We start from the raw sequence: 27,179 nt of genomic DNA, 5'->3' as shown, positions 1-27,179 counted from the left end.
TATCAATGCTGAAAGGTGTCGTCATCTCTTTCAGGGAAGACCTTGCATTTTCCAACATGAAAATGCCAGACCACATACTGCATCAATTACAACATCATGGCTGCGTAGAAAAAGGATCCAGGTACTGAAATTGCCAGCCTGCAGTCTACATAATTCACCCATAGAAAACATTTGGTGGATCATAAAGAGGAAGATGCGACAAAGAAGACCTAAGACAGTTTAGCAACTAGAAACCTGTATTAGACAAGAATGGGACAACATTCCTATTCCTGAACTTGAGCAACTTGTCTCCTCATCCCCAGACGTTTGCAGACTGTTATAAAAAGAAGAGGGGATGCCACACAGTTGTAAACATGGCATTGTCCCAACTTTTTTAGAGATGTGTTGATGCCATGAAATTTAAAATCAACTTAGTTTTCCCCTAAAATGATCAATTTTTAAACATTTGATATGTCATCTATGTTGTATTCTGAATAAAATATTGAAATTTGAAACTTCCACATCATTGCATTGTTTTTATTCACAATTTGTACAGTGTCCCAACTTTTTTAGAATTGGGTTTTGTATTCTAAAAACATATATACAGGCTCATGAATATATACATTTAAATGCCCATATTTTAAATTGAAGATATGTCACAATAGCAACACTATGAATTCAAATTGAATGATTTCACTCAAATAGCCTATAGGTTTTAATGAAAACCAAACATGTCTGAAATGTACATCTAATGCATTATGGTAATGACCAACAATCACATAAGAAACAAGTTTCATTTGAATCTTGATTGTAGGATGGAGATGCCAATTAGCTTTGACCAATAATCAGATAAGAATGATATCACACTGAAGATCTGTGTGTAGTGTTACCCCAATTACTTTCCATGTTCATATGGAACACAGAAAGCTGAAGTGGTCAAAAATAATTTGTAAAGCATGCATTTGCATTTCATCACAGCATTTTTGACTTTCCATCACAAAATCGTGATGTGCAGTTTCAAATATATCTGACATGAGTTGAATACATTTGTAGAATTAAATGTTTTTATCCTTTTCCTATTACTGTTGCAGTTTTGCAATAATTAATCATTTGCAGTCTCTTAATTTAGTAAGTCTGAGCACTTTTATCTAAAGTGAATTACAGTACATAGATCAAAGTAAGTGTTGCGCCATATTTAATTCTTGACAGGAATGTAAATGAGGCTGTGTGGGACTCACTCTCAATGTCTGCAGACTCTGCACTCACGTCAACACAGCATGGATGTGTCGAGGCTGATGTGGAAATACAGAAACTGTAGAATAAAGTCATTATTTATTTATTTAATTTACTCACAAAAAAAAAAAAAAAAAAAAAAATGAATATTGTCAAACTCCACACCACCCACATGCGTAACCTGAGACGATCTCATCGCATACGATCTTTTTGATGGTTGAGTTTAGGGGCGGGGCTTCACGCTTTCTCTATTCAACTCGTATTCATATAAAATCAGCAATTAGTAAATTATAGTTATGTTTTCTCATGAGATCGGGTTGGCTGCAGTGGCTGACGAGGCGCGCGGGAAATTGTGGTGCTTTTTTCAAAGGACTGTACATGCAACATTCTTTTTACATGTATTAGCCTACTTTAGCGTGTTTTAATTATTATTTTTTTTTTTTATTGTTGAATGTAAATGGATTTATGTAAATGTAAATTGTAAGTGAGATATTAACATGTTTTTTTTTAAGAAGTTTAAGTTGCAGATATATTGCAGATATATTGCATATCCTGCTTTGTAGTAGTTGAGCAAAGTAACATGCAGTATGTTTATCACTGAGTCAGTCATCTTTGATCAATGTGTTCTTTGAACCTACAAACTTAAGGCTACCAGTTCTTTAGCCACTAGGCCACAATACTTAGAAGGCAAAATATCTCCTCTATATATCCCACTGTACTAAGTCTCTTCTAAGCAGCATGGATGAAAATCTCCAATTAAACATATAACTTTGAATAGAAAATGACTTAAGAGGAATAGAACACACACTGTATCTCCCACTAGATTCACAGGAACTAATGTGACATCACATCCAGGTTTTGACAAACGCTGTCACAAAAATTCAACAGAAAGCATCTAAGCAGTGACTTTATGTCTGCATATTTATTTTAATATGTATCATTATGGATGGGCTGATAAAACTGACACAATCTACTGTGTTTGTATCAAAGAACCACAGATGGCAAAAGTACACACATCCTTCACTCAAGTAGAAGGACAGATACTTATGTTTATTAAAAGTCAAAGTACAGTAACAAAGTTTTTGTGCTTCGTTACTTCCCATTTCTGCAAGCTAAACTTTGCAGTGACAATGTCATAAAGCACCACATTACCTTCACATTCAAGGCAACATATGCAACATAACACTTGAATTTTCACCATCTATCAACTAAAAGAAAAATCAGATTTCACTGGATTTAATCACACATCACTTGATCAGAACATTGCATGAAAATCATTGTCATAAGCAGTGATTATGAGGACAGACTTCAGATTTACCTACAGCCAGTTGCAAGAGTGAAAGTGTATATAACATGTTCATTTGAACTCAGGGAAACATCCCAGCATGACCTATGTAAGACTTACCAGCGCAAAACCCTCCAAAGAAGATAAGCATTTTTACGTGTTTAATTGAAAGTGTTTGTAAGAGTGAGATAACATCCGTAGCCACATTTCCTTTCTTGTGACTAAGCAGTCACAGGCGTATAAAAGATGGCAAGTTAACTGAATTGACATGAAAACGTATCATACTCTGAAGATTTTGCTCTAGCACACAGAGTAAAGAATACTGTTAATTGTCACCATGGAGCTAAAAACAGGTGAGTTAAATCTCTCATTAACTTTCTGAGATTTATTGTGTTTGCTCTAGATAGCATTTTATGCCTGGCATAAACCAATGTACTTTTCTTTTTAGGACTTCTGATTTTGTGGATTTTAGTGATGATCCAGACGATGACATGCAGTCCAAAAAAGCTATGTGATGTTATAAAGAGGATAGAAGACTCAAAGGTGGAAATGGAAGATCTATTGAAAGAATATGTAAGTATCATTCTGTTTCTGTATTTGATAAAAAAACAAAAAACATACTCAAGAGATGTCATTTGTTTTGTGAAATTTACATGCAAAAATTTAAATTGTTTAAAATAGCTGTTTTCAAGCCACACTTAACAGTGTCTGACTGTCACTGCATCACATGATATCTAAACCAACCAACAATGTTCAATATTTGATCAGCGCTGGCCTCAAGGTGATTTTTACTGGATGTATGAATGCAGAGTTTGCCACTTGGTTTTATATTTCGGTATCTAATGCAGTAACTTTAATTTTAAGTCATATTTAGTGCCCAAATGCTTTATGGTGCCCCTTTTATGTTTTAGACGGGCCCGTTTATTTAGTATTTGTCTGTTTAGTATTATTGGTGTAGGTTTTAAATCGCAAACAATTAACAGCAGCTAACATTGAATTAAATGTGAGATTTTGAAGTTGTAGAACAGAAATTATATTTTTTTGTTCTCCAGTAATCCTTCCAAAAATTCTTTTTTTTTCAATGTATTATGACTAAAGAATTACGATATGGACTTTGATACTCCGTTACAATATTTTTTTAATATTTAAAATTTTAGGCAATTAGTGAAGTGATAAGACAATTATTTTTATAAGTGTGCTTTTAATAACATGCTTCTGCATTACATGTACATGATGATTATGATGATGATAACATTTATAAGTAGCTGTTAGTGTCACAATATACAGTATCACAATGCAAAAATGCAGCAAAATGTATAATGCATCAACCAAAAATTAAAGTTTAGAAATAATTAAGTTAGGCTTTTAGAATAAGAGAATCATATAAACTGATCGATGCACATCAATATAAGCACACGTTTAATAACAATTAATACATTAAAAATAAAATATATTATTTAATAAAAAACAATATTTTTTTATCTAAGCAGAATCATGAATATTTCTGTTTTGGTTAGTGAGCAGTATTATCATATGTCTTAGAAGTAATAATTAAAAAATAATATAGTCTTCCTATCGCTCAAACAGTAGATGCCAAGATCATGGGTTTGATTCCCATGAATCAAAAAGCAAGAACTGAAAACATGTATACCTTCAAAGGATAAAAGCATCTGCCAAATGCATAAATGTAAAAAACTTACAATTGTAGCACAATTTTGGATTTGTTTAAAGTATTGTGTGATCAGTTTATTGTATTGAACAAAATTGTGGCAATGTATTGTTACACGTCTAGTAGCTGTCAGAAATATATTCTATTTCTGGAGTTCATAATTATTTCTCGATCATTACATGACATTTAATTTCTAACTATGACTTAACATGAAACAGCAGAGTTTGTAAATGATAATTCAGAGGCTTTTGTTTTAATGTGTGAACCATCTCTCTTTCATTTCAGCTCTCAGCAAATGAAATCAGATTACGGTGGAAACCGATCTCAGAACTTGTCTTGAAGAATTTGTCCTCTGAAGAGAAAATGCAGAAAGCTCAATGTGGACTTGACTTCATACAGAAGGCTCTTAAACTGATACATCAACACCAGAGTAAAATACATAATGCCACAAAAAACATATATAAAGAAATAAGAACTGCAAATCATACATTAGAGCTTACCAAGCACTGTGTTGCAAAAGCTATATGTAAATGCACAAACATAACAGAGCCTGACTTCAAGCCTATGAATACATTTAAAGAAAAACAGTGGGGCCGCACTGTTCTTAAGACCTCTGTAGAATTTCTGGGTGAACTAGTAAACATCGTACGAAATCATTCCTCGTGCAAACCACCCAAACAAATTTCACTTCTACATGGCTAGTCCTTGTTATTTGTCAACTGGACTTAATTTATGAAAGATTTTGTCACTTCCTCTTGAAGCAATCCTCTTATTACCAGATTTTGCAGTATGTTCTCATGTTAATTTGTTAACCATTTTTTAAATATTTATTTTTAACATTTATTTATATTTTGTATTTTTAGTCAAAAATATTCTATTTATCAAAAATATTTATATTATTGTCACTTCATCCATATTGTCCTTTAATACAATTACATGTTATTTATAATATTCGTTTTAACCAGTGTTTTGTATTTTGAGAAAAAAAATATTGTCACTATTTAACATAAAAATATTTATATGAATTTGTATTGTTTTGCATCATAATTTAATACAACAATAAACTGATAATTTTTGCAATTTTCAGTATTTTGTATTTTGAGTAAAAATGTTGATGCTCTATTTATCATGAAAATATTATTTATATTAATGTTACTTTATATCATCATGAATTTAATAATAATAACATACAAAAAAAATGTATTTATATCACATTTTGTGTGCTTTTCAGTATCTTGTATTCTGAGTAAACATACTGCCACTATATTTAACATTAAAAACAATATTTATACTATTATACTTCATACATATTGTCAATACAATACAATAAAATGTTACAAATTCTAGTAGCCATGTGTAAAATCCTCAGAATGTTTATTGTACAAGCAGGAAGCAGGTGGTTGACTCGATCTTATTGCTAAGTCTGCAGTGTAATACTATAGTCTCCGCTGACCGTCATTAATCAAACTGTCATATGAAGCCATGAAAAAGCTTGTTAATTTTCTCATTTCAATCCAGATGTTCTTCTTTTTTTTTCTTTTGGAATAATCAGGATGATTAATAGGTTAATAGTAGGCATGTATCCCCGTATGACTTCTTTATTTTGGCTTTTGGCAATTTGTGTGAAAATTTGTGAAAACTATGTTTACCGAACTATACACCAGTAAATGATGTTAAATATGGAGGTAAATATATACTCATATGATTTATTGACATTGTCATAAACAATAATAGCTTTTTGGAAAGCTTAAAAGAAACTTTAACAGTGCTTATTCTTGTTCTGAAAGAAATTCAGTAGGCATCTTATCATCTAATCCAAAAGTTGTTAAGCATAAAGCCAAATATGGCAGCATTCATTCTCATGTAAGTCAAATTATGATACATCCCCTTACCCCTTTAAACAAAAACTGAAAGTTGACAACTAAAAAATGATACGTGAGCAATGTACAGTTCAATTGTTCAAGTAGTAATAACAAAAAAAAAAAAAAAATAATACATGACAACAAACAACACAACAATTCAACAAGTAAATTTCTTCATGTACCGTTCAAATCAATATTGTTCAAGTAGTGAATTTAAACATAAAATAAAATAACAAATTACAAAAAATCTCACATTATGTCAAAACTCACATTAGCAACTAACAATCAAACACAAGAGATAAAATAAAAACAGCACAAAAAACAACAAAATGACAAGTAAATGAGGCAGATTAAACCAATGCTATTTTTAAAATTGTAAATTTTCCTAGAAATGCGTGTGAAATTGCAGCATTTGTGGCATAATGTCAATTATCACTGAAGAAATTGTTACAAGTCATGTATGAATTTTGTGGCAGGAGTACTGTTTTAATCAATGAATGTGTAGATTTATGTCACCAGGATTTTCTCTATGCAAAACACCTTTTTTTTTGTATCCATTTAATTGGTTTACAAAGCGTTGTTCTTGTTCTTCAGTATTTTTGTCTTATTTCCACATCACATATAAAAAAAAAAAAAATATATACAAAAAAAACTAATAATAATTCTTATTCCGACAAAACAAAAAAATAAAAAAAAAGAAAATTATATATTAAATATAAAATTAGCTAAATCAACAAAAACAACAAAAATAAAAGTTTCAAAAACAAAAGTTTCCACACACCACGGATATATATATATATATTTTTTTTAATTTCTTCAGTTTTTTTAAACTCTTTTCATCTCTTCCAAATCTATCAAAATTAAACTAATACAAACAATACAATCTTTCTTCCTTTTTTTTTTTTTTTTTTTTTTTTGCAGTGCATGCAACATGTAATACATTGTCTTTATAAATTGAAGACTTTCTTCTCCAATTTAAGATATTTTAAGGCCTTAATTAAAGCTAATTAAAACTTTTTAAGACCCATGTGTATTTTAACATTTACTGTGTTTACTGTGACCTTGTATTAAACCCGAAATATTCTGTTCAATTAGAGAAGTCTGGAATAATACAAACAACCTCAACTGTAAAGCTATACAGAAAATCACATTTACTTTATTAAATTAACATATAGTAGTTGACATGTACACATAAATCTGAGCTCACACAGCCTCTGGGTGTGAGGGGTGCTGTCAAATCGTCCGAGGTGCTTACAATGTGTTTTTTTAGCATGAAGCAACAACACAATGACTCGTTCTGGAATACCACACAAAGATAAAATTAGTGAGATTACTAAAAAAGTTGCCTAATCTTAGCATGACAAGCAGAAAAAAAGAAATGGGCGGAGTCTTTGACGAGATGTTCACCACTGATGAGGTAAAAATGTATACTACACACTTATGCAGCGTAAAGTCTCTTTCAAGTCTTTATGATTGTGCACTCAAATTACGATTCATTTATTGGCCCATCGGGGGCCCCTGAGAAGACCTGCAAGAAAACTCCTTCATTATTCAAAGCCGGTTCGCTGGCAAACAGAGTCATATGGGCAGCAGTTCTGGAGGACTCTCGCCATAGCAGTACTTCGCCTGCGGGTTCCTGTATGTGTTTTCATGTTGGACGCTCTGAAACGAGACAACAGCAAGTGGGATTTAGTTCTGCCTGCTAAAACATGACATGAGGAAAAGCTCTGATTGACTGGCATAAACAACAGAAACATGAAATACTCAAGTTTAAGCAGAGTACTTTCAAGCATTCTGGTCTGGAACGCCACAAACAAGCTGAAGCTTAAACAAACTAGCATTCAGAGTGTGACGCTCACCTGTGAGGAAGTACGACACTTGGCAAGACACAACTCAAAATGATCTTCCACGGCGGTGAAGAGGTTCTGGAACCCTTCTGCTGCTCGGTTTAAAAAACGCTCCAAAAGAGGTTGCTGATGGAAAGAGAGAGCGTTTATGTCAGAGGGGAGTTTCCAACGAAAGTGGCCTAATTTTTTATTCCAGTTAGGTGGTAAACTTTTTTTTTTTTGCCAAAATAGTGACATCAACATAAAAATGCAACATTCATTTGTAGCATTGTCAACCAGACTTTTACATCATTTCAACTACACTAGTAAAAAATATATATATAAATAAAAAAAAAAAAAAAAAATTATATATACACATACACATACATATATATATATATATATATCTATATCTATATATCATATTCTAATATATATATATATATATATATATATATTCACTAATATATATATATATATATAGCCTTTTACCTAGAAATTGCATAATAATGCATAAATAAAACTAGGGAACCAGGGAATCTTTTGTGGCAACTTAATGTAACAACATGTTGAAACACATTTCTGTTGTTGCGTTCACTAAACGGAAAGTACAAACCACAATGAGTCTCAATATTTTTGAAGTGGCATATTACAAATGACACTTCAAGTGACCTAGTGACCTAGTGACTTGTGCTGTTTGCTACAAGTGGAAGGATGAAAAAAAAAAGGTAAATAATTATATATATATTAACAGGGCTCCAAACTGTGACTAAAACAGTCGCATTTGCGACCATAAATATTATTTTGCGAGTGACGTTTTTGCTGAGATCGCCACTGGCGACTACCCGCCGAAAGCTCCTCGGGATTTAACCGCTAAAAAAGTTTTCTCAGGCGGATGATTTGCTTCATTCTAGCAGCGCCCCGTCTGTGATAAAACGAACTCGGGCCGAAGGTTAATACACACAACTACACCGAGTGTGGACCTGCCGCGTGTACAACAGCTTTCAGTCGAGATCAGCCCATAGGGAAAAAGCCGTCTGTCAGCCAGAAGTGTTTTTGTAGAGTCGGCGCGGCTCTGGCCCATTATCTTCTCACCGATGCCGAGACTGAACCGACAGCCAGAATCAGCCCGAGTGTTATTGCTATCTGGGTATATAATTAAATGTCTGAGCTTCAAAACCGCTATTGAGGAGTCTATGGGTGACGTCACGGACACTACGTCCATATTTTTTTACAGTCTATGTTTGGCTCCTTAGTTTTTCTCTTATAGGAGCCAATGGCTGATTGCATCCAAAATAAAAGTTTTTGTTTACATAGTATATGTGTGTGTATTGTGTATATACTGTATATTATGCACATTTAAATACACACACACACATGTATATATTTAAGAAAAATATGTTATATTTGTATATTAAATATATTTATATATAATATCAGTTATATAAATATATATATGTAAATATTTTCAAAATATATACTGTATGAGTGTGTATTTATTAGGGATGGGCGATATATCGCATGCGCATTTCGTCAGTAAAGCCGGTTCCCTGATTACTAAATCGTCATCACCTGCTTTCAAATGGAACGGCATTTAATAGACAGAGCCGTAGTTCACTGACAAGCTAAAAAAATATCGCGTTCTTTATCGAAGGCGATTCATCTGCGATAATGAACGTGATATTGCGAAGCTTGTCAGTGATTTACGGCTCTGTCTATTAAATGCCGTTCCATTTGAAAGCAGGTGATGACGATTTAGCGTAATCAGGGAACCGGCTTTACTGACAAAATGCGGGTTTATTTATTCTTACTTCACCTGACATCAAGTTCACTTTGGACCCCGATTACAATCACAAACTTATATATTTATTTATTCTTACTTCACCTGACATCAAGTTCACTTTGGACCCCGATTACAATCATTTACTCAAGACATCCATCACGGCTCAGAATAATGAATTGGTTTGAGTAGGACAAACCTAAATTAAACAAATGAATCTTGATGAGCATTCATAACTTTCTTTCGGGTTCATGAAACAGACTTTAAGTAACCTGAATTGTTTCATTGTTTTGAGTTTAATGAACTTGTTTCTTTTAATTTAGAGGAACTTACATTTAACTGAAACTCGGAAGGGGATTTTTTATTACCCAGCATGCTTTGCATCAGATAAGATATTTAATGTAATGTTGAGTTCTGCTAACTTATAAAGGGGTTAACAGTGTACTCAATATTTCATGTTGAGAGAAATTAACAAAGAACTACAATTCAGACACCCTGAATGATTTGTGTAATAACACAAGATAAAGATATGTTGTTTGAAGCACCTTATCAGGTTGGAGGCAGCAGGAAACGCAGTACTCATAGATGCTACAGCAGCCATTGGCCAGACAGCTTTTACAGACATGCTGGCTTGAGCTGGGAGCATTTACATTACAGCATCCATTCACCAGTAAATCCTTCCTCTCACACACATAACCTGCAGAGACAGAAAAGTCTGTGTTAAATTGAACATTGGTTACATGTGAATACACACAAGCTACTCAAAAGGCACCTGCTAACAGTTTGAGCCACACATTAAAGCTTTGTGTGGTTAGTAACTGTGTGCTGTGAACCCAAGTTACAATTCAAACAATTTGTCCCGATACTTTCCTGTCACTCTCCTTATTATCTACTTTCAAATGCTTCTGCATAAAAAGGCAAAGTGCTCCTGCCAAAGTAATAATAATCTTTGCATAATCTTTATGACTCAAATTATTACAATTTTACTACTGTAAAGGTTTAACTTGTGATAAAATTTTTCCTATTGACCAGATGCACTAATGCTATATAATTACAATATTAGAATATAATTATAATTTCATTATAACAGCATAAAAAATTCTCACTACTGTATATAAAAAAATAAAAATAATTATATATTACATGCAAAACATGCATTTTTTATACATGCATTCATATGCATTTTTTTCATACACATATCAATATTTAAATATTAGACACTACATGCATTTTTTTAAGGCACTGATCAATTTTGAGATTTTAGGCTATTTTGCTTAAATAACTTGTCTTTATTTACAAAAATGGAAGGAAAACGGCTAAAAAACACCTTTAAGTTTTTCATTTAATTTTATTACACACATCCATAGATTTTAATTACTACACATATCTTTAAATGCCATTTTCTATCATGCATTGAGCCAGAAATGTCCACTTCAGCAGCACTTAAATACACCAAATTTTACAGTTTTATTCATATCTATATTCTCAAAGTTTTTACACAGGGGTTTGTTAACAGACAATTTACTTGAAATATATTGAACATTTTTCCCCCATCACTTACCCAGTTCATCCGTGAGAAGCCTCTTTCCCTGAATGGAGTTTCTGCACTGTGAGATCTGCCTGCTGCTGTTGCCCAGGATGAACTTGATCTTCCACTGGATGTGATGATCCGAGTCCCTCGCCTCCAGGAGGGTCCGATCACGGATGGTTCGCTCCTCCTGCTTGTCACATACAAAATGTAATTCCTTTGCCATCATATGCTTCATCACTTCTCAGCATATCTGTGATCATTAGTGTTTTATTGGTATCATCAATCCAAATAGAACAATACTGGATGCCTTGTCAGGAATAGAGCTTTTTTTTTTTTTCTGTATACAACTTTTATTTGCGTCAATATTGTTTAAAATAAGTGATTGTTTAAGATTGTGCACAACAGTTCACCATTACAGTTTTATTATGTTTTCAAACTGTGTAATTGGAATAAAATGTAATATTTAACGGTCAAAAGTTAGTAATAATTACATTTTTGTTTTTGAACAAAGTCTCTTCTGCTCACCAAGGCTCCATTTATTTGATCGAAAATACAATAGAATGGTAAGATTGTGAAATATTATAATTTAAAATAACTTCCCGTTTTGAGTATATTGGGGGAAAAAAAGGTCATTTATTTCCTGTGATGGCAAAGCTGCATTTTCAGCAGCCAATACTCTTCAGTGTCACATGATCCTTCAGAAATCATTCTAATATGCTGATTTGCTGCTCAAGAAACATTTATTAGTATTATTATCAGTGCTGAATTATTGTATTATTTGCTGCTTATGGAAACCATGATACACTACAAAACATTCAAAAGTACAATTAAAAAAATGAATACTTTTATTCAGCAACAGCATGTTTAATTGATGGAAAATGGCAGTGATAACATTTATAATGTTACAAAAGACTGCAAATAAATGCTGTTTTTCTAAACCTTCTATTCATCAAAGAATCCTGAAAAATGGAAATACACAGAAATGTGTTTTTTTTTTTTAAACTGTTTGATAATAGTAAGAACCATTCTGAATAATTTATCATCAATAATAATTGAACAGCAGCGAATCAGCATATTAGAACGATTTCTGAAGGATCACGTGACACTGAAGACTGGAGTAATGATGCTGAAAATGATGCTATATATAGTGGAGACACAGCAGCATCAACAACACCACCACCACTACATACATGTTTGAGGGTGCTGGAGAGAAAGTAGATGAGTGACAATCCGAACACGACCCCCAGAACCCAGCGCTTGCGCAAGAGCCGCCGGAACACCATGGAGGCGTTCTTCTCGACGTGCACCCGGTCCAGATAGATGCGATGCAGCTGAATAAACAGCACTGGTGATCTCAGACAGAGAGATCCAGCTGCTCCACTCAACACAGCATCTCTTGCATCACCAGCACTCACCGTCACTGGCAGCGAGCGGATCGGATGGAGAACACGTATTATATCACCGTTATCCGACACAGGCCGCCGATAGAGATCGATTACCGTCGTAAGTTGTCAAACAGTGGGTTTTATAAACATTTAACCCATTGTAGGCATGACATGTTCAGAATGAAGATCATACATTTGCATGTCTCATACTGACAGATGGAGCTGCAAAAACAAATAAAACCAGACCGTTATCAATTCGATTACAAAGCGCGCGGCGTTAATCTAATTAATCAATTCTAATCTTCGCTGGTATATTGTGAGATTATCTGTTTAGGTCTTAAACTGTTTAGATAATAAGAGTTGCAGAAATCAAGCCACACAACAACAAAGCTCTCTCCATGCGGAAATGCGGAGCAACGGCGCGTCGTGATTGGCTGCCCACCGCTTCCGAAAAAATCTATCCATCTATCTATCTATCTATCTATCTATCTATCTATCGCTTACTTGCGGTTCATACATGTATACATACATATCCCTCATGATTTATCTTCTTACTTACCCCTGATGACATTTCTCACATCATTTACTCACTTGTGTCTTTTGAAATGCTTATGACTGGCTTTCTTCTGTGGGACAGAATAGGAGTTACTCACAGTTGTATGTCTAAGCTGCTCTTTTCCAGTAAGTGACAGAGAAAGGTGACTTTTGGCTGTCATGCAAGATTTTCAGCGAATAATACAGTTTCAGCCTGTTACACAGAGATATCATGTGGCTTCGGAAGACCAGAAATACACCCACAAAGCAGTATGGGACCACTACTGCTTTTTTTTTTTTTTAAATAGAGTTTATGGGGTATGAAAGCCCCTTGTCACAGTTTCATTTGTATGGAAGAAAGTAGCTCATTATACTGGCTGCTAAACTTCTCTTTTTCCACAGAAAGAGATGAAGTCACATGAACTATCCCTTACATATGAACTATCCCTTTCATAATCGAAACATTTTCTATTGCTTTTATGTGTCACAATAGTCACAACAATTGTATGTCCTTTTGGTACAATTTAATTTGTATTGTTGTATGTACATACTTTGATAGGCTGAAGTTTTTACAACATTTTTCATAAATCTATGTTTCAGTTTTGGAACTCCTGTATAAAATTTAAGACTAAATTAAAAACGCCACAGCAGCAACACTGAAGGCATGCCGCCAGAAAGGTTGGATTTTAATCATCTAGTCTAAACGTGTTTACATTTTTTAAGACTAATTTCATTCCCATCCTACTAAAACAATGATTTATCTGGTCACCAGCATTTGGTTTCAGCATTAGGCTTTCTAACCTGAACCATCCTTACTTAACCAGCTTCACCAGTTAAGTGACTGTAACATGACAAACAGACTAAGGTAAAGTGACTAAATGCATGGGAATACCTGCATTTTAATCACTGAGCAAGTACACATGAGAAGTTAGAAATTAGATACAAAGCAATTCATATTTGTGTTTACCATAGTTTGCTTAAATGTTTGAAATAATTAAGATTTTGCAATGTTTTTGAAAAGTCACTTATTGCAATTACCAAGGCTGCATTTATTTGATCGCAAAATCATAAAAATATTATTACAATTTAAATTAGCTGTTTTTCTATTTGAACGCTAGTCTTCAGTGTCACACATGATCCTTCAGAATTCATGCTAGTATGCTGATTCATATTTACTATCAATGCTGAAACAGATTTTGTTTCTTAATATTTTTGTGGAAGCACCGTGATGCACTACCTTTCAAATGTTTATGGTAAGTAAGATTAAAAAAAAAAAAGAAAGAAGTCAATACTTTTATTCAGCAAGGACGTATTAAATTAAACAGACATGATAGTAAAGACATATACTGTATAAAGTTACAAAAGATTTCTATTTCAAATATATGCTGCTCTTTTGAATTTTATTTCATCAAAGAATTCTAAAGAAAAAAAAAATGCATTACAATTTCCACAAAAATATTAAGCAGCAAAAACTGTATTCAACATTGATAATAATAATAGGAACCATTGCTAATAATTAAGTACCGATAAAAATTAAGCATATTAGAATGATTTCTAAACTAAAGTATCATGTCACACTGGCATTTTAAAATATTGCCAAATAGAAAACAGTTATTTTCAATTATAATAATATTTCACAACATTACCGACATCTATTTATTTTTAATCAAATAAATGCAGCCTTGGGAGTATAAGAGGCTTATTTCAAAAATTAAATATCTAATTTTAACAAATGAGACGTATTTCATTTTTAATATTACCTCTGTTTTGTTTGTTTCCATTTATTAGTTTTGTTTATTTTGTCCAATTATCTTTTAGAGCAATCACGTTGATGTTATGTAGTTATGATCTCTATTCAAATCCCAGCAACAAGAGTCAAACTCTCGGTTCAGAGAGCAGCCTTGATGAAGGGGCAGTGTAAATGCACCCCGCTTGCTTGTCATTTTGTAGGAACAAGAGTCAAACTCTCGGTTCAGAGAGCAGCCTTGATGAAGGGGGAGTGTTTGACTGTCTGAAGCCAGACTCTCCTACATCGCCCCAGCAGCTCTTCCCTGGTCTGGTGGGTGTCTCTGCTGGGAACGTGTCCTCAGCTCCTTTCCAGGCTGCAGGGCTGGTTCTGGGTTCTCCATCTGATGTCTTCATCCAGATGGCGTCCTCATCGAGGGACGAAGGTTCTCACCGGACGGAGAACCCACATTATCTCCCTCGCCCTCCTCAGCACCATCATCACCATCATCATCATCACTCCGGCCAGCACCGCTCTTCTCTCCTGCATGCGGCCACCTCTGCTGAGAGACACGGGAGCAGAGATGACGGAAGTAAGAGCTTCTGTGTTTCTTATTATTATCAATGATGAAAACATTCACCTGTTTTTGTGGAAACCATGATACATTTTTTTCAGGATTTTTTCATGAATAGAAAGATTAAAATAACACTATTTATTTGAAATATTTTTTTTAAACATTATAAACATCTTTACTGTCACTTTTGATCAATTTAATGCATCCATGTTAAATAAAAGTATTAATTTCTTTCAAAAAAAATGTATATATAATTTATATATTTATATTTTCCATTTAGATTGAAGTTAACATTTAATAATTTTGTTGTGTTTTTGTCATTATAGTAGCATTATATTATATAATATTTTATTTTAGTTAACATTTATTTAAAGTAACGTTTTTTATGGTTTTAGATTTTGTTAACTATAAAAACCTTGCTCTTGTTTGCTCCTATTCTGTCATATATCATAAAGGCCAAAATTAAATTAAAAAATGTGTTAAAAAGCTAAATTTGTCTTAATGGGGAAGTTGTGGCCTAGTGGTTAGAGAGTTTGACTCCTAAGGTTGTGGGTTCGAGTCTCGGGCCAGCAATACCACAGCTGAGGTGCCCTTGAGCAAGGTACCAAACCCCCAACTGCTCCCGGGCGCTGCAGCATAAATGGCTGCCCACTGCTCCGTGTGTGTGTTCATGGTGTGAGTGTGTTCACTGCTGTGTGTGTGCACTTTGGATGGGTTAAATGCAGAGCACGAATTCTGAGTATGGGTCACCATACTTGGCTGTATGTCACATCACTTTCACTTTTTTTCCCCTTTTAACTTTAAATGCAATGCTATATTTCAGCATTTAGCAATATAGCCTGAAACATCTCCCATAACTGCCTGTTTCCAGGTGATGATGCCTCTACACCAGCTCCTGCGCTCTCTGAGCTCAAGGCCGTGGTCACATGGCTTCAGAGAGGATTCCCTTTTATCCTCATTCTCCTCGCTAAAGTCTGCTTTCAGCACAAGCTAGGTAGGTTCAATATATTATGAGCAGCTTTTTTTTGTGAATGCATGAGTCAAAATCACAGCTGTTAACACTGAGATTGTTTTTTTCTGTATGAGTGATGTGCAATGTAAAGCCACTGATGTTTTCATTATGTCGGAATGGATATTATAATAATGTTAATGTTCAGAGTCTTTTCAGGAGATATGTACATGTAAAATGCAACGTTCTGAAATATGATTCTCTTTGTATTTCTCAGGAATCGCTGTTTGCGTTGGAATGATCAGCACATTTGCCTTTGCTAACTCAACGCTGAAGCATCAGGTGGCATTGCGGGTGAGATTTTTTATACTTTAAACTTTAATGCTGTAGTTAATTTATTGACTGTTTCGGCTCCTGCATTTACCCTTTTGCTCTTGGGGACATTTGCATTTGACCTCGAGCACGACATATTTACTAGTACCGTTTAAACATTTAGAGTCGGTAACATGCTGTATGTGTCTCATTGTGCATGGATGTATTTTCAGGAGGAGAGGTCTGTGTTTACCACCCTTTGGATTATGATCTTTCTCGCTGGCAACATTGTGTATGTGTATTACACGTTCAGTGCAGAGGAACTTCACAACAGGTACTGTACTGTTCATTCGTTTCAGAGTCACCATCATAACTGATTACATGTATCAAACATTCATCTGTTTTTATGTTATCTTGTTATTTGATGTTGTAAGGATATTATTTTTTGCCTTATTCATTTGAAAAATTTCATTTACTCCATGTTGTCATTTTGCAGAGTGATCTCTTAGTGTATGTTTGTGTTATCAGCATTTGTGAGTATTTAATTTCCCATCATTTTTCATTATTCACATTTGAATCATCTCTTAAATTAAAGCATTCACTGGTTTTCTTTTTTTTTCTTTTTTTTTTTTTATTATTTCATATACACTGCCGTTCAAAAGTTTGACTTTGGACGCTTTTTTAGATGTTTTTGAAATAATTTTTTTATGCTCACTAAGGCTGCATTTATTTGATCAAAATACAGTAAAACAGTAACATTGTGAAATATTACTACAATTTAATTTAAAGGAACTGTGTTCTATGTGAACTATGTAAAATTTTAAGTCTTGAGTGTCACATGGTTCTTTCTGAAATATTTCACCATCGAGCTTAAATGTCTCATTCTGTTCCTGCCTAAAATGATCCTCGCTTTCAAGTCCAGGGTAAGACGACAACTTTCCATGTTTTACAGTACTACTAATTTAGTGTACCTTGTCAGAAAGTACAGTCCTACAGTAAATATCTCTTGCATATTGGTTAATCTAAATATATTTTTTACACTGAATATAAAAAACAAGATAACTTGTGAAATAATTTTCACTTGGAAATTGCTAGTAAATTTCACAAATAATTACTGAAGAAAATAACAAATTAAACAGGAAATTGAGACTGAAATAATACTTTCGTCTTAAACATGCTTAAATTTAATTTTTGTTTTATTTACAACTTTAAAAAAGAATTTTCTACAATGTACTATCTGATGCTCGTAATGATATTTAGAGAATGCCTTATATATATTTTAACCTTTCCGCAATAGTATTGTGGTAAAATGCAGGAATGGTTTGTTGAGTATTAACAGAAACAGAACATATTCATTTTAGTTCTCTTTGATGAATATTTGTTTCTTCTGTATGTTTGTAATGCAATCTTTTTTTATGGTCTAATGGGCTTAAAATCAGTGGTGAGTAAAATAAAACTGCTTGGTTCAAACATGCAGGTTCAATCTAACTGTATTGGATCCCTGCAGTCTCCATGTTTTAAAGTTTTACTGTAATGAGAGATTGTGATCCCAGGAGGAAAGAAGGAAATCCCAGGTAGCTTCAGTCAGTTCAAACTGGGTGCAACTGGCAATGGGAAAAAACAAAACAAAATAGTGTGCCGTGTCACCATGCCTTGCGTGGTTGGCTGCTTGGAAGGCAGTATGTGAGCTCATTGGCCCACTGGGGCTAGGATGAGGTCACCTCTCTGAGAAACACACACACACACACACACACACACACACACACACACACACACGCTCTTACACAATCACACATTCATTGGAGTGACAGTTTGAGTCTATTACAGCAGTAGGCGATCTGTAAATACATCACACTCTCTAATATTGAAGAATCAAACAAATGCAACCCACTCCAAACCATTTGTTTGAGTCAAACACACACTTTGCATCCATATCTAATGGATAATATGACTTGTGCATGGTTTCTGTTACTCTGAAGCTGTGTTCCAGGAACTTACCCCCAGTTATCTCTGAAGCCACCCTCTGAAACCAAACACACATTTTCCACCTCTTGTATCATGCCCAGGTGGCACACTTTCAGGCAATGATGTCATGGTCAATGTGTCAGGCTTTCCGCTGACTTTCCTTGCCCAGCATCACCACAGCTACAAAGACACAGCACATACACATGTATCCATACATGTCGGTATAACCTCTTTCATAATCGCAGCAGCAAGCCTGTTCATGTCACTATGAACTCACACTGTCCATAACACTTCAGTGCACACAGATATGAAGACTTGCCTTGTTGCCTACCAATATAGGCACATAGAAAATGATCTTTTATTTTATTTTAACTTACCGTTGCCAGAATAGTCCACTTGTAATACTGTTTACTGATATACTTATATCTGATATGCAAGAATATTTGTTGATATACTACTATATACTACTAAGAAAGAATTTGTATTTGAAATAAATTAGTGCTTTTATTTAGTAAGAATGCGTTAAACTGATCAAAGTAAAGACATTTATCATTTTACAAAGGAACAACAACAAAGAAATAAAATAAAAAAATATAAATAAATATTATCTAAAAAAAATAAAATCCTTAAAAAAAGCATCATGATTTCCATAAAAATATTGAGCAGCACAACTGTTTTCATCAGTAGTAATAATAAGAATAACATTATGGTAATAAGAAATGTTTCTTGAGCAACAAATCAATATATTAGAATGATTTCTGAAGGATCATGTGACACTGAAGACTGGAGTAACGATGCTGAAAATTCAGCTCTTTTTCACTTATTGTCAAAGCAAATTTTTTAATAATTGTATTTTTTTTATTTAGTTTAATTTCGCATTTATTCATTTTTATTTTGTTTATTGAACAACAAGTGGTGCCTTCTGTAGATTATTCAGAGAGTGATAGGAAATGTGTATATACATACACATACATATACACATTAATTTTTATATATTTTTTTGCTTGTTGCTTCATTAAACAGCTAATTAAGTATTATTTTCTGCAAAGCTTGATATTGTTTCTTCATAAGACTTGATTATGACCAATATCAATTTGCTTCTGCCATTATTCTTTAATTGACATGCTCTAAATTCTGAACTGCAAGAAAAGTAAATAAATACTATCACTTGACTTGAATCCAGCATTTTGTGAATTGAAACTGATGGAGAGTAGAGCTGGGGAATGAGCATCAGATTCAAACTCAAGCTACGGTGTAACGGTACACAAATATGACGGTTCGGTACGTACCTCGGTTTTAACATCACGGTTCGGTATAATTTCGGTATAAAATCATTTTTTTTAATGGTTTACTGAACAAGTTGCTCTTTCTTGAAATACATTCAGTTATAGTTTCAATTTTCTTAGTGATGCAAATCTACCTCATCTTATGCTTAAAACTATAGGGAGCACTTTTACATTATAAGATTACAATTAGGCCTAACAACTTAACCCAAACATACTGTAAAGCCACAAGGATGCACTGTTTTATTTCAAATCAAAGCTAAATACACGTAGAAACAGCGCATCCTTGTGGTGCGGATGAAACAGAGGAGCATACGCAGCATACGGTGATATGGAGAGACTGTTGACAAAGGAATTATTGAATAAATCGTTATTTTTGTTTTCTTTGCTTACAAAAAGTGTTCCCGTTGCTTCATATAACCCAGATTGCACGTCTGATGGCAGATGGAGTATTCTGACAACGACTTTCATACTTTTATAGACCTTGACACTGTCATTTATTTGGCAGTCTATGGGACAGTCTCAAGCCTCCAGGTTTTCATCCAAAATATCTTAAATTGTGTTCCGAAGATGAATGGAGCTTTACGGGTTTGGAACGACATGAGGACAAAGTGATTAATGACAAAATTTTTAATTTGGGGTGGAGTACCCCTTTAATGCTGCGTTCACACCAAACGCTAATAGAGCGTCCAATTCGCGTCTAGTTTGCCGCTTGAACATTTTGAATGCATTCGCGCTTCTAGAGCGAAATAGACGCGCGTAGAAAGCAAGAGTTTGAAGCGAAATTGACGCGCGTCCGAGGCGAAATCATCCGCTTCTTGTGCTAGGCGGTTGTCTGAATGATGGCTGATGCTGATCGAGCATTCGAGGCTTTTCCACTTTTTCCTGCACACGTCCTCTGAATAAACACATTATCTTGTTAGCGAAAAGTAGCTGTATATTAGCTGGAAAATAGTTACTATATTCGCGTTTGGTGTGAACGCAGCATACGATCGCGTTCACTCGCGCTGCACAAATCAGCGGGGCGTCACGGCTCCGACACGGGAACCGGAGCTGATCGCGGCCCCTCTAGTCAGTGCTTGTGTTGGGATTATACCAGCACATTTCTGAACCGTCCCAGAAGCGGCTCTCCAAGGCGTTTATACAGCGATCTGTCATGCCACATCACAGACTGTCATACGTACCGAACCGAAAGACCCGTACCGAAACGGACACCCCTACGAAACAGATGCAAAAAAAGTTCTCGTCAAAAATCTCATGTTGCCCTTTGATAAATTAAACCATTTCCCACCCTGAGGACTTCCTCGCGTGTTCGATAATTGTTTTCTTCATTGTTGTTTTGAAATCATGGACGTGGATGTTAAGACTAAGAGGAAATCTGCTGCTCCCCCATGATGCAGTTGGCCCAACTTTTCAGTAGTTGGATGGATTCCAGCTCCAGTTTGTCTAATGGCTAAGTGTGAGCGAGTACAGGGCTGCAGGGACTCTGGCTAAGATGAATTGCTTGCGTTCAGAGGTTACAGATCTCCGTCAGTCAGCTAGCAAGCTCTCCAACAGGGTGATTAATCGCTGTCAGGTGGAGTACAACAAGTCATTATGCATCCTGTGCTGTGACTAGTGTCAGCCCGTCAGCACTAGATGTGGGTGATTACGACTTGACGTTCGTCTGGAGATTCACAAGATAATTGTGGAACCAGGATTAGTTATTAACCAGAATTGAGATACACAGACCTTTGTGAATAATAATAATCATACGTTTTATTTATTATTCATTTACTACTGTTCAAAAGGTTGGGGTTGGGAAATTTGTTCAGTGTTTTTGGAAAAACCACTGAATCACAGAGGCTGGAACGATTTAATCAAAAATACAGTAAAAACAGAAATTTTGCAAAATGTTTTTACAATTTAAAATAACTGTTTTATATTTTAAAATGTAATTTATTCCTGTGATGCAAAGCTGAATTTTCAGTTTCACATGATCCTTCAGAAATTGTTCTTATATGCTGATTTGTTATTATTATTAGTGTTGAGAACAATTGTCCTGCTTAATATTTTTGTTGACACTGATGCATTTTTTAATGCATTTTTCAAGTTAAAAAGAACAGCATTTATTTGAAATAGAAAAAATTTGTACAAAAAAAATAAACAATTTATTATATAAAATTTATACAGTGCATTATTTAGCATTTTTCTAATGAAAATATGATTGGTGCTTACCTGTTTTTTTCATTGGTCACTGAGGTTGCTAGGGTGTTCTGAGTGGTTACTAGGCTGCAGTTGATGTGAGATGTAGCAAACTCTTATCCTTGCAACAGTTCAGGGGATTTTTTTTTATTTATTTGTTTCACTTATTTCATCTTTACCAAGTAAAAGATTCTATTTTTTAAATCAAAATAAGTGTAAACAATTATAGATTTTGCTGTAATTTTATAATTAGCATCCATTATTGTTTATATTTATATTTATTTAAATAATTGTCTTCTCCCTGTGTTGGATTATACATCTCTTTACTGTCTACAATCACAATAGGTTTTGGTGTAATCACAATTTCATATTTTGAAGTTCTTCGTGTTCAGTGATTTCAGAACTGTTTTTAGGCAGTTTGATCAAAACCCACTTCATATGAGCCACACATTCATCCACAGTAGACATGAGACAGTGAAAGCATAATCTGACAGCTACAGGTCACTTCAGCATTTGCAGAGGAGCTAAACCCAACTAAAAAAGCCTAGAATAGAATATTATGAAATGTAATTTTAGATAACCATTAAAAAAGAGAATTCACAATGGGAGCATGCTTTGCAATGTATTTTAAACATCAGGTGCATTGTCTTGATATTTTGTCCGTGCTACAAGCAAGGAGCTTTGTTGGTTATATTTGAAGACTTCTAGTTTTGTCGTGTTCACTATTGGTGTAAACGCTGCATGACGTCGCTCAGCGTGAAAGCTGAGTGTTGCCCTTTGACCTTTAAATTAGATGAGTTTTACAGTCATCCTGCTACTTTTATAATGTTCTGATTAGGGTTTGGGAAGGGTGGGCTTGTTATATTTTATGTGGGTAGCAGGTGTACTGCTTTTCTGCCAGTTTTGTTTGCCATGCGGTGAAATTGCCAGAAGAGCGCAGAGCGCTGGACTGTGGCCATATTTCATAGAAGAACACCCCCCTCAATGTCACAGCATCTTTAAAGCTTGAGGGTAAGATGTTCACAGATAATGAACGAACAGATGAGATGAGACTGGGATCTTGTTCAAATTCAGCTACAGGAAGGATGCGTGGATGGTTTCAGTGCTGCTGTCTCACGCAAGATCTTAAAGTATCGATCAGTTTGTAAAGATATTGTTAAACAGTTGGAAGTTGGATTAGCTGGAAGTCTTACAAGCGTCATAGTGAAATTATCTGATTTGAATTTATAAAGTAAATTAAAGTGGTTAATAATAATAACAACAACAAATATTATAATTATAATTAATATTATTTTTATTATATGATTATGCTAGCTGTTTTATCCAGTGGTCAAAACACACATTTATCCCACAAGCTTCATGAATAAGATAGATTATATAACAAGTATATTGATTGATTTTCATGATCAGTGTGTATGAGTTAATGAACATTTTTCTGTTAAATACTACTACTACTACTACTAATAATAATGATAATATTAATGATTTGAATTATAATATAAAACATATATTTAGACCACGGGTTTCATGAATGATGGGTTTTTATAATAAGTATGTTTCAGATTACTGATTTTTAATTATGGTGATGAGCTGTCCGTATGATGTAATAATACAGGGGGAAGTCGTGGCCTAGTGGTTAGAGAGTTTGACTCCTAACCCTAAGGTTGTGGGTTTGAGTCTCTGACCATCAATACAACAACACAACTACCCATGAGCAATTCACCAAACCACCAAACCCTCAACTGCCACCCCAGCACAAACAGCACAAACACTGCTTAATCATAATGTGTGTTCACTGCTGTGTGTGTGCACTTTGGATGGGTTAAATGCAGAGCACCAATTCTGAGTATGGGTCACCATACTTGGCTGTATGTCACGTCACTTTCACTTTCTTAAATGTTTTTGGGAAAATAATAATAATCATAATCATAATAATAATTTTAATTTTAATTATTGAACAGATGGTTCTGGTCCAGGATGCTGATTGTTCAAAACAATGTTTCCGATTTGCTAAAACATACAGTATAGCATTTTACGACACAATGATTAGAGATGGGAAATATAGAAACGTTAATCTTTAAAATGGCTCTTTTGTTTGATTTGATCTTTTTAAGCCTTTGTGGAACGTCTGAGCTGCTCTATCACTGCAGAAGAATTTTTTCATATCCGGCTGGAGCCATGATCGACGGTTAAGTTGAGAGGTTTGGATGTAGATCTGTATGTGTGTGTGACTTTGCAGGGGAAGTTTTATCTGCTCATAGAGGAGCTGAGTCAACTCTTCAGAGCTTTGGTTCCCATCCAGCTGTGGTACAAGTACATCATGGGTGAAGATCCATCCAGCAGCTACTTCCTCGGAGCAATGCTGATTATCATCTACAGTCTTTGTAAGGTAGTCTATCTGATTTAACTTCTTCCATTAATGATGCTTTTTTTTTAATCATTTTTTTATAGCATTTTTTCCCATACATTTTCAAAAAGAGCCTTTATGAGCATGAGATAAATTTCATGTGCCTTTCAAAATGTCATTTTCAGAGCTCATTAATCAGGTAATCTTTTCTGTTGTGTGTATATATGTGTGTGTGTGTGTGTGTGTGGCGTTCGCTGTTTTTTTCTGTTCCAGTCATTTGATTTGTGTGGAAGAATATCTGGTATTCGGAAAGCATTCATCATTCTCTGTAGCTCACAGGTGAGTGCTGTATTCTCCCAGGTATTATTAAAGTAAATAATAACACACAAACACATACACCAAATTTTAAGACCTGCCAGGGACCAGATCATTTTTTTTATTATGTCTTGATAAAGAAAACCATGGAATTCAATAGGGTGTCCTAACTTTTTCACATGACTGTATATATATATATATATATATATATATATATATATATAAATATATATGTGTGTGTGTGTGTGTGTGTGTGTGTGTGTGTGTGTGTGTGTGTGTGACCCTGCAAATGAAGTTCTTGGCAATGCATATTACTAATCAAAAATAAAGTTTTGATATATTTACAGTAGGAAATTTACAAAATATCTTCACGGAACATGATTACTAAATATCCTAATGATTTTTGGTATAAAAGAAAAATCAATAATTTTGACCCATTCAGTGTATTTTTGGCTATTGCTACAAATAAACCCCAGCGACTCAAGACTGGTTTTGTGGTCCAGGGTCACATACGCACATATATACACACACACATATATATATACAGTATATATATTACATTCATCAAAAGCTGTTATCGGCATTAATAATAGTAATAAATGTTTTTGATCAGCAAATCAGCATATTAGAATGATTTCTGAAGGATTATGTGACACTGAAGACTGGAGAAATGATTCTGAAAATTCATTTTTTCATCACAGGAATAAATTACATTTTAAAATGTATTCAAATAGAAAACAGTTCTTTTAAATGGTAATAATATTTCACAATATTACTGTTTTTACTGTATTTTTGATCATATAAATGCATCCTTTATGATACATGCATGTGTTTGACAGAGTTACGGTACGAGAGCCAGTGCTCAGCAGTGCAGTGAGGCCGGGGATGTGTGTGCCATCTGCCAGACTGAGTTCAGAGAGCCAATCGCACTGCTCTGTCAGGTAAGAGACCTTTAAACTTTCAAATAAACCAGTACGTGATTCAGGACAGCAGCCTCAGACCACAATGACCCAGAGTTTATGATGACTAATTATTTAGCTGACACTTTTATTTGATTCCACTATCAGTATAAATAGAATTATATGAATAATTCCACCGCAGGTCTGCAAACTTGCAACTTAATGAGTAGCATCCTGGGATGCTGTTTAAACAGTTCCTGTGTGTAAATGTCTTAAATATGTTGTCTTTCTGCAGCATGTGTTCTGTGAGGAGTGTTTATGCCTGTGGTTTGACCGTGAGAGAACGTGTCCGTTGTGTCGCTCAGCGGTGGTCGAAACTCCGCGCAACTGGAAGGACGGCACAACGTCGGCACACTTTCAGATCTACTGAATGGGGACCCAGCTGATTGATGAAGGTTTTCAGCTCCACTAGAATCAGATAAAACATGCATAAAAGGTTCCTGTTTGTAATGTTGTATAATGGGAAGGGTGACAATATGTTACGTCATTGAATGTAATGTACAATTGCACTATTACATTATACACTATAACATAAAAAACTACAACATATATAATTACACATACTTCTCAAAAACATAAAACTTTCAACACATAAAACTTTTTTATGCGATATGGGTTTTTAGTATTATTACGTAAGCATGATAACCAACTGTTTTGTAACACTTTTTTTTTTGTTTATTCAAGCTATTACACTTAAAAAAAAATAGTTCACCCAAAAATTACAATTTGCATAAAATACTCAGCTAAAAAACTTCAGGCCAAATAGGATGTAAATGAGTTTGTTTCTTCATCAGAACAGATGTGGAGATATTTAGCATTGCATCACTTGCTCTACAATGGATCCTCTGCAGTGAATGGGTGCCGTCAGAATGAGAGTCCAAACAGCTGATAAAAACATCACAATTATCCACAAGTAACGCACACCACTCCAGTCCACTCAACATTTGGTGAAGTGAAAAGTTGCATGTTTGTAAGAAACAACGGACATCACTAAGATATTTTAGCATTAAACTGTTGCTATAATATTGCTTTCTGCAGTGAAAAAGTCATCTGATCTGCATCAGGAGAGAAATATACAGAGATCAAGCACCGTTTACAAGCAAACACAGTTCTAAACAAATATGTTTGTGGAGTTTTTTTTTTTTTTTTAACTGGAGGAAGTATTATTTTATGGACTCTTATTTTGGCCAGAAGCAACAGTCTAAAGTTAAAGACCCCTTAATGATGGATTTGTTTCTTACAAACACACAGCCATCCACTCAACAAACAAAATGTTAATTGATGGACTGGAGTGGTGTGGATTATGTGTTGATTATTGTGATGTTTTTATCAGCTGTTTGGACTTTCATTCTGACGGCACCCATTCACTGCAGAGGATCCATTGGTGAGCAAGTGATGTGATTCTAAATTTCTCCAAATCTGTTCTGATGAGGAAAAAAACTCTACACTCAACTACAAATTTTGGGTGAACTATTCCTTTA

General features: G+C 34.4%; 2 protein-coding genes across 3 annotated transcripts; one reads left to right on the top strand and one right to left on the bottom strand.

Annotated features, from left to right (window-relative positions):
- Window positions 1-7,156: 7,156 nt before the first annotated feature.
- On the bottom strand, window positions 7,157-12,986 carry LOC109082380 (SREBP regulating gene protein). 2 transcript variants are annotated; one of them, XM_042752869.1, is made up of 5 exons: window positions 12,356-12,986; window positions 11,196-11,355; window positions 10,180-10,331; window positions 7,888-8,001; window positions 7,157-7,690 (listed from the first exon to the last, which is right to left on the bottom strand). In XM_042752869.1, the coding sequence occupies exons 1-5, from the start codon at window positions 12,446-12,448 to the stop codon at window positions 7,607-7,609; spliced, it is 603 nt and encodes a 200-aa protein (XP_042608803.1). In that variant the 5' UTR covers window positions 12,449-12,986; the 3' UTR covers window positions 7,157-7,606. The 2 variants fall into 2 exon arrangements, with proteins under 2 accessions (XP_042608803.1, XP_042608810.1); XM_042752876.1 differs by having other exon boundaries at window positions 11,196-11,352; window positions 12,356-12,985.
- Window positions 12,987-13,721: 735 nt separating this feature from the next.
- Window positions 13,722-26,231, top strand: LOC109090620 (RING finger and transmembrane domain-containing protein 2-like; the record flags this gene model as incomplete). Its single annotated transcript, XM_042757258.1, has 11 exons — window positions 13,722-13,762; window positions 15,035-15,402; window positions 16,256-16,378; window positions 16,611-16,687; window positions 16,879-16,979; window positions 17,174-17,178; window positions 17,471-17,568; window positions 24,317-24,466; window positions 24,698-24,763; window positions 25,579-25,680; window positions 25,934-26,231. Coding segments are annotated over 11 exons (1,266 nt in total), but the record flags the coding sequence as incomplete, so codon positions are not given.
- Window positions 26,232-27,179: the final 948 nt, after the last annotated feature.

The sequence above is a fragment of the Cyprinus carpio genome, chromosome A5 (assembly GCF_018340385.1).
Source record: "Cyprinus carpio isolate SPL01 chromosome A5, ASM1834038v1, whole genome shotgun sequence".
In the NCBI taxonomy this organism is placed as follows: domain Eukaryota; kingdom Metazoa; phylum Chordata; class Actinopteri; order Cypriniformes; family Cyprinidae; genus Cyprinus; species Cyprinus carpio.
The sequence above is the reverse complement of the archived record's forward strand: the minus strand, read 5'-3'. Positions and strand labels throughout refer to the sequence as shown.